General features: G+C 39.5%; 1 protein-coding gene across 2 annotated transcripts; it reads right to left on the bottom strand.

Moving 5' to 3' along the window:
* Positions 1-3,207: 3,207 nt before the first annotated feature.
* SMIM8 (small integral membrane protein 8) lies at positions 3,208-14,485 on the bottom strand. Of its 2 annotated transcripts, XM_039219459.1 has the most exons (4): positions 14,320-14,485; positions 8,665-8,737; positions 6,665-6,819; positions 3,208-3,414 (listed from the first exon to the last, which is right to left on the bottom strand). In XM_039219459.1, the coding sequence occupies exons 3-4, from the start codon at positions 6,797-6,799 to the stop codon at positions 3,256-3,258; spliced, it is 294 nt and encodes a 97-aa protein (XP_039075390.1). In that variant the 5' UTR covers positions 6,800-6,819; positions 8,665-8,737; positions 14,320-14,485; the 3' UTR covers positions 3,208-3,255. The 2 variants fall into 2 exon arrangements, with proteins under 2 accessions (XP_039075390.1, XP_039075389.1); XM_039219458.1 differs by lacking the exon at positions 8,665-8,737.
* Between the last annotated feature and the right edge of the window lie 467 nt (positions 14,486-14,952).

Genomic DNA, 14,952 nt, shown 5'->3' with positions numbered 1-14,952 from the left:
GGGGTAGGGTAGGACAGGGGGATCATTATTCAGCCCACAACACCTTCTTTTAAGTGGTTTAAAGGGGCACTGGGGTGGCTCAGTTGTTAAGTGTCTGACTTTGGCTCAGGTCATGATCTCACAGCTTGTGAGTTTGAGCTCTGTCAGCACAGAGCCTGGAGCCTGCTTCTGATTCTGTCTTCCTCTCTTCTCTGCCCCTCCCCTGCTCACACTCTTGTCTCTCACTCCTTCAAAAACAAATAAACATTAGGGGCGCCTGGGTGGCTCAGTTGGTTAAGCGTCCGACTTCAGCTCAGGTCATGATCTCATGGTTTGTGGGTTCAAGTCCTGCGTCCGGCTCTGTGTTGCCTGCCAGCTCAGAGCTTGGAGCCTGTTTCAGATTCTGTGTCTCCCTCTCTCTCTGACCCTCCCCTGCTCACGCTGTCTCTCTCTCTCTCTCTCTCTCTCTCAGAAATTAATTTAAAAAAAAAAGCTTAAAATAAATGAATAAATAAATAAACATTAAAAAAATGAAATGGTTTATTTAAAGAATTGACTTCTTTTAGGTCAGCAAAGGAGAGAATTTAATAAATTCACATTTTTTATTCAATTTTTTAAGGTTTATTTATTTTTGAGAGAGAGACCAAGCATGAGCAAGGGAGGGGCAGAGAGAAAGAGAGACACAGAATCTGAAGCAGCCTCCATGCTCTGAACTGTCAGCACGGAGCCTAATGCAGGGCTTGAACTCACGAGCTGTGAGATCTTGACCTGAGCCAAAGTCAGATGCTTAACTGACTGAGTCACCCAGGTGCCTCAATAAATTCACATTTTTATAAATGTGATGTTTTGGTGCCATGGTAATAAAACTGGGAAACATCACAGTATCTTAATGGAAAAGTTACTTTCTGTTAGCACTCAAAATTAATAAGCCTAGTTTTTAAAATCACATAGTTGACTAATTTGTTGTCCTTATTTTGAAATGGATAGTCCTATATCCCAAGAACCTAAGAAACTGGAAAAGATCGGTTAGCCTATGCAGGATAAGGCTACACCAATAAATAACATCACAGTGTATTCAGGGAATTCTTGAAAACTAACTTATCAATTGAACAGCTTGCTCCTCTGGGCAAATAGCTCTCCAATCAGAATTGATTACTTCCCTAGGCAAAAAGGTCACTTACCACTCATTAATATTTTACTTATCGAGACTTGCTTCAAGACCTAATCTATTATGTTACTGAGTTCTGCCCATTCTCAACCAGACTGCCACACTGAAAGACATTCCTATAACTACTTGAACCCTGACTCCAAAACACTATACATCTCTCACCCTGATCATTCCCTTCTTAGACACAATGTCCAAGTGGCATTTTCCCTCAGAGAATGAATAAGAACATCAATACACAGTTGGGCTTTCTTTGACACTGCACACACAAAGCCTGTGCTGTAACTTGTAACCATCCTGTGAAAAGTATCATAGTTAGGTTACTTGTTCCTTAAATTCAATGTGGTTCTTCCCTTCCAGTATTTTTCACAGCTGTAAGCCTGCCTCCCTGAACCTACTGCTACCCTCGTTCATTCTCATACACAGATGTCACATGGCTTAAGACTGCTCTGTGCGTTTTTGCTGCCCTTCTGTGTTGTGATGGTCTCTTGATAGTTCACCTAAACAATATCTCTCCCACCAAATGACAACTTATTTTGAATAATAGAGAAGTTCTAAAATATGATGGTGTAATATTAAATGCATAAGTTGAAAACAGAAGAATTCAAATTCTTTAACAGCCAAAGTACACAGGGAGATCAAAAGCAAAATATAATACTTTAAATTAAAAGGCATTCTATACTACTTAAGTGCATTTTAAACTATATGAAGTAGACTATATAGAGACACATAGCAAAGACATATTTAGGGCTCAGGAATAAGGTTCTGATTTAGTTGCATAATGATAACTCAGTTAGTTAAGCTCTTTAATATCTACAGACAAGACATAATTGCATTTTCACATAGATTACAAAACCACAATTAAGTACTGGAAATTAAAAATTCACACTATAGTGATAAACTCTGCTTATACAGTTATTGTTATCTGGCAATAATAAATGAAACAAAATTTCATAGGTGAGATTTATTACTGAGCCCCAATTACAGTGATTTGGAAAACAGATAAAAATCTATGAATGCTACAGGTCCAGAACCCTTGTAAGAAAAATCTAAATTATATGAGGTAAACCCAAGAGAGTAAAAAGACCTTCTTTTCTTATCTGTTGAATAGTCCTAGTTCTAAAATAACCATAAGAAAATTTGGTTTTATGTTTGTAAGATCATTGGAACATTAATTTACAAAATCTAAAATAGGTAACATTTGGTTGTACTCAAATAAAAACATCATACCTCAGTATAATATACTTTTATTCCAAAGAAAGGCTTCACTTGCATTGGGTTATTCTCTACTTATTTTAGTAGTTGAGTGGAACTACCTTTTCAAATGAAATAAAATTCTGGATTGAAAATAGCTGAAATGAAACTCCAAAACACATGAGCCATCTGTGACTCTGTAAAAATTATTTGTTTCGGGGGCACCTGGGTGGCTCAGGTGGTTAAGCATCTGTCTCTGGTTCAGGTCATGATCTCATGGTTTGTGGATTCAAGCTCCACATCAGGCTCTGTGCTGACAGCTTAGAGCCTGCAGCCTGCTTTGGATTCTGTGTCTCCTCTCTTTCTGGCTGTCTCCCGCTCACACACTATCTCTGTCTCTTTCTCTCAAGAAAAAAAACCCCCAAACATTAAAAAAATTACTTGTCTTGAATGTTGACTGTATGCTTTATAGTAATTTACAATTAATTTTTTTCATAAATATAGGTTCTATGCCAGAAAGAAAATGAACGCCTTTGCAAACAACAAAACTAAACTAAACCCTTAAAACAGGTGCAAATGCACAACTCACCTTAAAATATTAAAAGTAACATACAAATTTAACAGCACCGGGTACTTTTACTATATAGAGCTTAATTAACAAAAACGACTTCCATTCTTGTGGCACTTTCATACAAGGACTTAATGAAAGAAAAATACTGAGAAGCTCTTGCTGTGAATAAAGAATGGGGTAAGGGCTGCAGGATCGGATGTACTCTAGTGGCCCAGGTTGCAACTGCTACCTTTCTTCCTCATAAACACATTCTAGAGCAAGAAGCATGACACTGTGCACTCACAAAGTCATTCATTCGAAGATTTGAGAGCCTGTAACAAAGCTCCATCTGCAGTATCCAGAACGATTAATCCCATTTAGATGTTTTCCTCCTCATATAACTGTGTCCGTCACTATCGATAGCTTCATAGAGATCCTTTGTATTCTCTTGTGTTGCATGTAGATAACCAATATAAGCCACACAAAGGGAAAGGCTTATCAGTCCAAAAGCCATTACAGGTTTGTTCTGTCAAAGAAAAGAAATTATAAATCCTCATTAACACTTAATCATTTGAGGAGACCCAAACGTCTGTTGCACTTTTCTCTTGGCATACCAAGTCTTTACTGCCATACCAGCATTCTCATGGTGATATTTTCCGTTATAACAATTTACCCAGTTCTTTATTCAATTAACTTAACTCCTGAGAACTCAGGGATTATAGAAGGCTATTGCTTCTCTTCTTCAGTCTTTCTCCTGCCTACAGCCAGGGTCTCAGGCCTGCACCTTTGTAGGAAATAAGCTTAGGAATTCTCTAGGTTTGCACTGATGGGTTAACAAGGCATAAAGAGTTAGAAAGCCATTAGGTTGCCCACACTCAAGTTTGGGTAAACAAGATTAGGTTAATAGGTATAGAGAGGGCAGGGCAAAGGCCCCAATATAGAACAAAGGTATATGAAATAAACAAGATTAGGTATTCAGGGCAAAAGTGCCCCCCAATTTAGTACTATAGCATAAAGCTGCTTTCAAGGAAGGAAGGACCTATAGATTGCTGCAGGGCGAAGTTGCCCAGAGCAGAGATAATTAACAAAAGAAAGGTGGCTTGTAGATCCTGAGGTAGCTTGCTCCTTTCTTGTCCCCTAGACAAGTTTTAGGTAAACAGGTGGTGCCTCATGTCTGCTGTAAATAACCTTCTTCCTGGCTGCCCAGTGCCAGGATTTTGCTTTGTATTAACCCAAAACCCGAACCCTGCAAATCTTCAAGACCCCGTTTCCCTATGTCCATGAATTAATGTTCACAGTTTCTCTTTGTGCATGTCCATCACCATGTTTATAAGCCTTCTGATCCTAATAAAAATGGAGCGAGGACCTTTAATCAGGGCTCTTGTCTTTTCCCAGACATTAGCCATCTCTCGCATTTAAATCCTGCGTCCCACTTTCTTGCTAGACAACAAAGAACTAGAGTCTATTACACACCTTCAGGAAGGTGGTGGTTGGGAAATGGGCGAAGGAAATGAGGCACAACAATGGGTCCAGTGTTCAGAGTTTTCACTTTTACCAGTGTGAATGGAGAAGCTGCTCAACTTTCCTGAGCCCAAGTTTCCCCACTGGCAAATCTTCAACTAGTTAATCTTATTAGGAAGTGAGGAATGAGGGGCACCTGGGTGGTTTAGTCGGTTAAGCGTCCGACTTTCGCTTAGGTCATGATCTCGCGGTTCGTGGGTTGGAGCCCCCTGTCGGGCTCTGTGCTGACTGCCAGCTCAGAGCCTGGAGCCTATTTCGGAGTCTGTATCTCCCTCTCTCTCTGACCCTCCCCTGTTCACGCTGTCTCTCTCTCTTCTAGAAATAAATAAAAATATTAAAAAAAAAAAAAAAAAAGGAAATGAGGAATGAAGTATAACATGCTATTCTTGCCTGAGTTCATGGATAACTTGCAAAACGCCATCAATTTTCATGTCATATATTAAGTGAGGCAAAAATGACAACATATACACTTTTTTTCTGGGAACCTACTCCAAAACCTTAAGAAATCATGTGGCTGGAGATACTATTCTGTTCTATAACAGATACTACACTGTTCTATGGTAACTGTGATTTACTGCTGAAAACTCTAAGACCCTTATAGACAAAGCAATGAAACTTTGACACTAGGAGGAAAAAAACCCTTTAAATGCAGGAAAGATGTTTACAGCTCCACAGAAATGTTTTGTTTTGTCTATACTATAACTTAGATCTTTCTTTCTGTGTGTTCACACTCACCAAATTAACCTTTCTTAGGTCAGTGTGAGTCCATGCATGGTAGTGATACAAGTTTCAATTAGCATTTTTTGCTTCTGTGATACTTGCTGCATTACTATAATTTCAACTCTTAGTCATCAAAAGAATAAAGATCCAACCTTTTACTTGGATGGACATATAACAAGGCCACAAGCTTAAAGCAGTTTAAATCTATAAATCTTGACATGCACTTGGCAATTAAAACAACATATTCGTTCAGAGGTTTTAAAACATTCTATCCTGATTTAATTATTTGCTTGTTAAATTGACCTATTTAACTTTAAAACAGTTTACACTGGCAACTATGTTATTAAAATTCTAACCAAGGGGCTTTGTACTGACAGCATGGACCCTGCTTGGAATTCTCTCTCTCCCTCTTTCTTAACACTCTCTCAAAATAAATAAATAAACATTAAAAAAAAAAAAAAAAACAGGTTTACTGTTTTTTTTTTCCTAACCAAGGGGCACCTGGGTAGCTCAGTCCGATTCTTGATTTTGGTTCAGGTCATGATCCCTGGGTTGTGAGATCAAGCCCTGTGTCGAGCTCCATGCTCAGTGTGGAGCCTGTTTAAGACTCTCTCTCTCTCTGACCCTCTCCCCCACTTGTGCTCTCTCTCCAAAATAAAATTTTAAAAAATTAAAATCAAATGCTCAGTCTATAGGATCTCTTTAAAATAAAGGAATAGGGGCACCTGGGTGGCTCAGTCGGTTAAGCGTCGGACTTCAGCTCAGGTCATGATCTCATGGTTCGTGGGTTTGAGCTCCACATCGGGCTCAGCTCAGAGCCTGGAGCCTGCTTTGGATTCTGTGTCTCCCTCTCTCTCTGACCCTCCCCTGCTCATGCTGTCTCTGTCTCTCTCTCAAAAATAAAAATATTTAAAATAAAATAAAATAAAGGAATAAAAATTCTAACCAAATCCAATACATTTAAATATACTGTAAAATAATTCATTTACATTTGTTAAAAAAATTATATTTATTTTAAAATAAAACTGGTCAAATATATTCAGTAATTTGCAACAAGAATAGAAATGATTAGTTAACCCCTTTATAGAGTACTAATGTATGTTTTGAAGTTTTTCATATTTGTAATATCTCTTAGGTAAAAACATTATAATTAAGGCTAGAATTGTAGTCTATAAAAATAATCAGATTTTAGTTTTGTTTTATTTCAGTGAAAGGTCTTATTTACTTAATAATACCTGATCAAACAATAAAAATTTCCATCAAATTAGTGCATCTATTAAAATAAAATTTTAAAGATGAACTTTAGAAGTTGATCTATCAAAGTGCAACTGTGTTCTGTTAAAGCTCTCAAATACTGCAAAGTAATTAGTTTTATATGTATAGAGAAATAGCATTTAAGATTTCCCTCCCACCTGCTTTTATTCAGAGAGTCCTTATTAGTCAACATAAAATTTTTATGACACAATCAAATGTGACAGGAAAACAAACACTTTCTATTTCTGATAGCCCTAGTTAAACTGAGCACAATGTCTTACGGGTTTAATGAAGAGCTCTGGATTCACAGCCCGAAATAAGGTTGTTGTGCGGACCCCTCTGAGCCCTGGGTTTTGAAAGTCTTTCTCTTTGGGTAGTTCCTTTTTAAAGCTGGGAGATTCAGGTGCGGAAGACATCTTGACTAATGATTTATTACCTAGAAATAAAATAAGAGACTTTTTTATTCATGATAGTTTTTCTGATATTCTGTAAAAAAAAAAAAAAAGCATTCTGCATGCATTTCTTTTTTTGAACTCCAGTCTAGATACATACCAAGAGTGATTGCCAGTTATTTTATTACTTTGTATAACATGTACTTTGTAAATGGTGCTTTAAATTTTATTTGGTAAAATCGTTATTTTATCTTTGATCTCTTAGAACCAGTGAGGTTGGCAAAAGTTGTTTTCCTACTTCAACAGAAGCCTGGAGAATTGTTCTTGGTCTGAGTCACACTGAATCTTGTTATATGAAGAGGGGACTAAGGGTAGCAGGAGCCAGTGGATAATCCATCCTCTTCTTTATTCCCTCCCATTTTCACTCTTCCTCACTTTCCAACAGCTTTGAAGGGATACTGGCATTTCTCAGTTTTTCCTACAGCTTCACCCCTGGCCCATGATAGTCTTCTTTTGGGGGCCAACCTAAGCATGAGTACCAAGGAGTAAGGATAAGCAGCTATTTTCACTCCTCATTTGCCTGTCAGTGACTTTTTGGGAAGGAATGCTCTGCTATCTCCTCAATCTGAATATCCATTCTCCTGTTAATTACTCCATTTTATTAAATCCCAATGTGTCTTTTGGCTTCTGGTTCTCTCAGTTGGAGTGTCAACATTTTGTGACTATTTTTGTCCTCTAGGTACTATTAGGCAAAAGTTTAATCTTATCATTCCTGCCACCTAATGGTGGGGAGAGGAGGGGAAAGGTAGGAAGGAAAGAGGTGGGAAAGAAAGTTTCCAAAGGAGGTAATTAATGACAATGTAATAAAATTCTCTGGGGAAATACTGTAACCCTACCATACAGTAAACATTATGACACAAGAGTCAAACATTCACATTTAAACACTCACTGGGGCTTTGTTCATATAAGTATTCTTTGTTTTCCATCTTACAGACCTTATAAAGGCAATATTTTTACAACTTTATGAGTTATGGAGAAAATTAGTTCAGTTTTTTCAAAGCTGTCTGTGTTGAAGTGGTTACTTAACCTATACCACTTAGTTGCATAAACACCTCATCAGGAACACCTACCTGAAGGGAAAGGATTTCTCAACACTTTCTATACTTGCTAGAGTTTCTGAAATGTTCATAGTTCACTATTCCATCATTCACTGGTTGTCATTGTTACTATGATGTTCGACATCACTTTCTGGTTCCACTTTGAAATTACATAGCACTCCTATAGCAATTTTCAGATTTGCTAACTCTTTTAAAATAGTTCAACTGCTATCTCTAGACACAAAGTCTTTAAAATCAAATTCATCTGGGAGACAAGTGACAGTAGCAATTAGAGTACCAGACTATTTCAAATACCATGCTTGGTGTTCAGTCTTCTTCCAGGTTGACCTCAGGGTGTTCCATAGGAACCATGCCTACTTTCTGCCAAAATTTCACTATGAATGGCTCTACAGACCACCAGTTTTCAGCAATCTTGCCAATAACTTGCTTCGTTTTATTTTTGCAGTTTTCCCTTCATTATCCAAATTTAGAAAGAGTTGTTTTGGCAGTATGCTTTCACTGTGAAAATTAACCCCCATCTGATGGCTGCTCATGGGAAAAACTCACCACATGCATGATCTAAGCATAAGAGTGTGTTGTAGGCAGAGCAACTGACTATCAGCAGGAGGATATTGTGTTTTGCTCCTTTCATTCTCTTGCCAGCATTTCTCATTCATTACATAAATCTCTCACACTGCAGGTATGTGTACTAGCTTGGTAATCACAGAGGAGCAAATGAACATTTCTGAATCACTGAAGGTAAACTGACTTGCCAATGGCAAGTAGTCTCACCTTTTCTGTCCAAGATGCATTCAGAAGAAAAGAGGAATCAGCAATCTTGGTTTACTTCTTTTGCAAAGTCCACCTTGGGCATGAAGTATATGAGGTAGCAATTCATAAAACATTTCATCAGCATTTCAAACATCAGTCAAGATGTAACTAGCAATTGTTTTTGGGTTTTTGTTTGTTTGTTATTCCTTCTGTATCCAAGTTACTCATTTTCTCCACTGGAACAGTGTTGTCTTTTTTTTTTTTTTTCCACTGTAGACAATTTCTGAAACGATTCCATAACGTGCCTGATATTTGTTCAGCCAGCATATACTTGCTTGAAACTCATCATGCCCAAAGGTGGGAAAAAATCCACTGCTTTCTGCTGACCAAGAGGTCCACTGACATGCCCATTTCCTGTGTTCACTTCTTTTTTTTTTTCTTTTTATTTTTATTTTTTAAATTTATTTCTAGGAGAGAGAGAGAGTGAGCAGGGGAGGGTCAGAGAGAGAGGNACAGACTGAAACAGGCTCCAGGCTCTGAGCTGGAAGTCAGCACAGAGCCCGACGCGGGGCTCGAACCCACAAACCGCGAGATCATGACCTAAGCGAAAGTCGGACGCTTAACCGACTAAGCCACCCAGGCGCCCCTCCTGTGTTCACTTCTTGATACCACACATAACCAGCTATAACAGGGACCTGGCATTTGCTTCTGCGTTAGGCCCAGAATCCCTTTAACTTTCTCCTCATTTATGGCCTTTCAATAATGTCAACAATACAATGGGAGGGATGGTAAATTCCTTTGCTACTCCTCCTTTCTTGTGACAATAATCTACTCCTATTGTCATTTCATTTCCTTCTATGACAACTGCTGACATTTCGTCTTTCCCTCTCAGCCATGAGAGCAGGGTAGATGGTATGTGCAAATGTATTTAGAATTTAAGTAACAAATGGTGGTCACCAGATGCCTAAGCTAGGTGCCAGTGATGTTTCTCCTTAAGCTAATAACATGATTGACTGTAATATAGGGAAACAAATATCATCAAGAAGCAGTCACTAAAGTGGAAGCAATACTATAGTCTGTAAATCAGCTGTGCCCATAAAACAAATGTGAGGCAGGAAACAGTTAACACAATACCCATGCTGTTAGGACTGAGTCACAGCCTCAGAGTGTACCACTGATTGAAACTGGGGCATTAGATAAAAATTCTAGGAAGGCCTGAAAACGCAAATATACAAAGGTAAGTCATTCCAATCATACACTGACAAAGTGGCATTTTCCTTCAATTATTGAGAAACTGCTGCATGTAATTAAAACAAAGATAACCAGTAGAATATGGTTTAAAATTGTTTAGTGGGAAGGTAATGGGGAAAGTGGGTATAGAGAGCACATATTGTAGAGTGCATAAGGGCCCTCAGACTGCAGTTTATCACATACACTGTGTTGATGAAAACATGCCAAGAACTGAGGATGGTTAACTCACTACTTACCTCAAGTCCAAAAAACAAGAGAGAGAGGGAGGGAAATTTCACTATTTTAAAGTCAAAGGGATGTAATGATGTTCAATGTCAAAATTCAACCTATATGAAATGTCTGTAAAAACTACAGATTAAGAGTGTTCTAGGGGCGCCTGGGTGGCTTAGTCGGTTAAGCTTCCGACTTTCGCTTAGGTAATGATCTCGCAGTTCGTGGGTTCGAGCCCCGCGTCGGGTTCTGTGCTGACTGCCAGCTCAGAGCCTGGAGCCTGTTTCAGTCTGTGACTCCCTCTCTCTCTGACCCTCCCTTGCTCACATTGTCTCTCTCTCTCTCCTAGAAATAAATAAAACATTAAAAAAAAAAAGAGTGTTCTAAAATGAATTGTAATGACTTCATTTTAGTTGCAAGATTCCTTGGTATCCTCTCTTCCTTAGCAGAACCTTTTTCCTTTGTAATGAATCAAGGAAATAAGCAAGTAAGGCAGTATTCATTATATCACAATCTCCAGACAGCCACATTTGCCTTAACAATGAACTATATATGTTAAACTTTTTATCAGAAATGACAATTAATGGAGCGCCTGGGTGGCTCAGTCAGTTGACCATCTGACTTAGGTTCAGGTCATGATCTCACAGCTCATGAGTTTGAGCCCCATGTCACCCTCTGAGGTCTCAGCTCAGAGCATAGAGCCTGCTTCAGATTCTGTGTCTCCCTCTCTCTCTGCCCCTCCCTCCCTCACACTCAGTCTCTCTGTTTCTCGAAAATAAAAAAAAATAAAAAAATAAAAAAAATACTGCCTGAGCTGGAAGCCACCAGAAATGATTATTAAAGGGACATTTACAAATTAAGGGATTACCTACTACACTATATGCAGATAGCAATTTCAAAAATTTCATATACCATAATTTCCACTGTTTATGATACTTTCTGCAAAGAATATAAATAACATTCTCTATTATATATCAGGCTTTTATCAGACTTACATATCAGTTTTTTATCAGATATAAATTTCCTTTACATATCAGTCTTTATATAAGACAGCTTAGGGTGCCTAGGTAGCTCAGTTGGTTAAGCATCCGACATCAACTCAGGTCAAAATCTCATGGTCCATGAGTTCAAGCCCTGTGTTGGGCTCTCCACTGAAAGAAAGCTCACAGCCTGGAGCCTGCCTGGGATTCTGTGTCTCCTTCTCTCTCTGCCTCTTCCCCATCACACTCTGTCTCTTTCTCTCTCAAAATGAAACATAAAAAAGAAAAAGCTCAATTTTATTGCTACTTTTTTTCTGAGCCACAGTCACTGAAGATGTTACAATAGTTCTCCCAAAATTGCCTGAATGTGTTTATTCCATCTATTGAACTAACAAAAAAATCTTAAGAACTTTCTATACTTTAAATAAAAAATACAGATTACTGAGGCCAAAATGGGCTTTAGTAGCCAAGAATTTGTTATACGTAACTATAAGAAACAAAACCCAACAAAATCTTTTCATGTGTAAAGTTCTTTTGAATCTCTTCACATGCCTGGCCCACAGAGATCTAGATACATGGCTAGAGCAGAAGTTCAAGATGTGTTGGTTGAATAAGCAAAGTATATACAGGGCAAAGCCTTAGTTGTTCATTCACAGATGAACAAAGAGAGTTCATTGTCAAAACTCTCTGGGAAAACAAATATCTACATCAAAAGTAAACTTTTAATCTAGAACTAAAAGCTGACTAGCTATTTTCAAGTACAGGGCTAATGTAAATTCCATTTTTAAAAGCTGCAGAACTAATCATAAATTCAAAGCACAGCAATAATCTATTCTGACATTACCACTCAAACGAACCGTACCAAAGACAAAAACATCTATGTAACATCTAGCACATTTCTTTCAGAACTTCCTGTCTTCCCATCACTTTCTCCAACTTTTTCCCTTACTCTTTTGTTTCCTACTGCAAGTAAGCAGCACTTACTTATTTGCTTATGATATTGACCAATCTCTAGTTACACTCACTTTTTTTTAAGTTTATTTATTTATTTTGAGAGAGAGTGTAGGGGAGGGCAGAGAGACAGGGAGAGAGAATCCCAAGCAGGCTCTTCACGGTCAGCACAGAGCCTGACACGAAACATGAGATCATGACCTATAACCAAAATCAAGAGTTTGACGCTTAACCCCTCGTTATACTCACTTTCAAGATAGGTTTATTTTTAAGCTAAGGGAAGAAAACTCATTTACTGTATTCAAAAGGGAATCACACAAAACAATCATGCAGAGTCTGGCAGGGATGATGGAAACTTCATTGCACAGCACCTAGCTAAGCGATTTGGTGATTATTTTGTGTGTGGGCCCACTTGGAAAATATTCCATATATCAGGTATTCACAGGGCCACACCTGGCTGGTGCAATTTGTCCAGGAGCCTCTACTCTTATTTCTTCTTCATGTTTCCATCACTCATTTCTTGTTTCCTTATTGACAAATATGATAAGAAACTGTTGTTTCTAAATTTTTAAAAATAGGGTAGGATTTTTGTTTAAGATACAAAACAGATGTACATAAGGGAAAGGAAATAAAAGTAATATAACAGGGAGAGGGAAAAACATAAGAGACTCTTAAATACAAGAACAGGGGCGCCTGGGTGGCTCAGTCAGTTAAGCGTCCGACTTCGGCTCAGGTGATGATCTCACAGTTCGTGGGTTAAGCCCTGCGTGAGGCTCTGTGTTGACAGCTAGCTCAGAGCCCGGAGCCTGTTTCAGATTCTGTACCTCCCTCTCTCTCTGGCCTTCCCCTGTTCATGCTGTCTCTCTCTCTCTCTCTCTCCCTCCCTCAGAAATAAATAAAACATAAAAAAAAAAAAATCTAAATACAGAGAACAAACTGAGGGTGGTGGGAGGGGCCTGTGGGTGGGGGGATGGGCTAAATTGGCAAGGGGCATTAAGGAAGAGAATTGCTGGGATGAGCACTGGGTGTTATACATAGGGGATGAATCACTGGACTCTACTCCTGAAATCATTATTGCAATATATGCTAATTAACTTGGATGTAAATTAAAAACAAATTAATTTTGAGAAAGACTTAAGGGAATTATAAAACAAAATATTTTAATGAGATATAAAATATACTTGTTATTTTAGTTTCACATACCATACTATCTTAATATTTAAGGAAAACATTTAAGTGTGGAACAAAACACCTTAAAAACAATTTAAATTAGAATAAACAAGTTTGGGTTAGAATCAGAGGACTTTTATGTCTTGAGGGGACCCAGCAGAGCCTCAAATTACAAAGCTTTGAATAACTGACAGCCTCTGTGGGCCTGTTTCCACCTAAAGGAGTAATGTTATCTTACTGCATAGAACTGCTGTGTGGATTGAAATAACATTTTTTTGAGATAATATTTTTAAAGGATATAACAGATGCTCAATAAATGGTCACTGTTGTCATGCTTACCACCTAGTCCAATTCCCTTTAACAGAGAAACCTAGACGCAAAGAGACTGTCCTTGCCATTTAGGAGTGAGATAATCCAGGTCTCTCAATATCTACCCCACCCCTATTCCACTATTTGACCCCACTTATTTCAAAATCGGTAAGACGCTGCATTTACAAGTTATTTCCAGAATTACTGAAACACAAAATTGTAATCACTTAAATGTTTTAAATGGATTTGGGTTTTGTTGTTTTTGATGTAAAAAAGAAATACTGTTTAAAAAGTATCTTTCCATCTCTTGAATTTACTGTACCTGAGTAAGGGAGAAAGGTTTTCACAATGGCGGTTACAGACCATCTGAGAGCTGTCTACTCCCCTCCCCATACTGTGGTACCTACACTACAGCTGGCTATTCCTCCAACACAGATGCATTTGAAGCCTCCAGAAAAAGAAACCGCATTCAATTAAGTTTCAGACACTGTGTTGCAAAGGGGACTCACGACTTTTAACACAGTTACTAAGGAAAGAGGCGCCTCCAGTGAAAACAGTTACAACACCATTTCCCTCTAAACAGGAGTCTGGTGAGCTGGGACAGCAAGAGGCTGTCCAGGAAATGGGAGGGCTGTTGCGGTGGAGGTGTCCGTCGATGGAGCACTGACAAGAGGCCCGGGCTCCTGGCACGTAAGCGGCGGGAAACGGGTCTTGTGGGGTCAGAGAGCCCCGAGACCGCTCAGAGCGCCCGCGGAGTGCCGAGGGCTCGGGGTGTCTCGGGAGAACGCCGTCAGGTCCAACGCACCTGGGAGGAAGGCTTGCAGGGCGGCCGAGCCCTCCAAGGCCTGAGACCAGCGCGCCGTGGGGCGCCCGGCCTGTTCCCGCAGGCAGCCCGGGGCCTCGCCGCCACAGGTCACCCGCAGCCGCCGAACACCTGCCGGGAGGTCACCTACTGCGCGTGCAGTCGCTGCTCCGCCTCGTTTCCGCCTGCGGGAAAGAGCGGCTCAGCGCGCCCAGCCGGCTCAACGCCACAGCGGCCCCTACAGTCTGGAGGCTGCGACGCAGAGGCGCGTGGGCTGCGGGACCCGGGCCAGCCCCGCTCCCGGTACCTCCCAGGCCCTGGCGCCGCCCACGGATTGGCCCGCTGGAGTTCGCAAGGGGCGTGTTTAGTGTCTTCCTATTTTACCGTTAGTTTTCAGCTCCCTACGGTTCAAATAACCTTCCACTTTCATGTATCTGTGTTTTGTATACATAAAAGGAGACATCATTTAATGGAAGGGGAAAGCATTATGAATCAAAGAAGAAGGCTAGGGTTTGGTATCCTCCTGCCCTGATTTTAGAGGCACAGTCATTCAAATGTGCAGTTAATACTCTGCCATTCTACTAGTGCCTTAGTACTACTAGATTCTAGAAGACATGTATAGTTATGGTTGTGATA

The sequence above is a fragment of the Hyaena hyaena genome, unplaced genomic scaffold (genome assembly GCF_003009895.1).
Source record: "Hyaena hyaena isolate Hyena2069 unplaced genomic scaffold, ASM300989v1 scaffold_821, whole genome shotgun sequence".
In the NCBI taxonomy this organism is placed as follows: domain Eukaryota; kingdom Metazoa; phylum Chordata; class Mammalia; order Carnivora; family Hyaenidae; genus Hyaena; species Hyaena hyaena.
This window is presented reverse-complemented; position numbering and strand designations above follow the sequence as displayed.

What these genes read in the sequence shown, in the direction of transcription:
- SMIM8 (XM_039219459.1), bottom strand. Translation starts at nt 6,799, where the DNA reads ATGTCTTCCGCACCTGAATCTCCCAGCTTTAAAAAGGAACTACCCAAA. An exon ending in CAGAGCTCTTCATTAAACCC is followed by an intron (nt 3,415 to 6,664) that starts GTAAGACATTGT and finishes TTTCTTTGACAG; the next exon opens with AACAAACCTGTAATGGCTTT.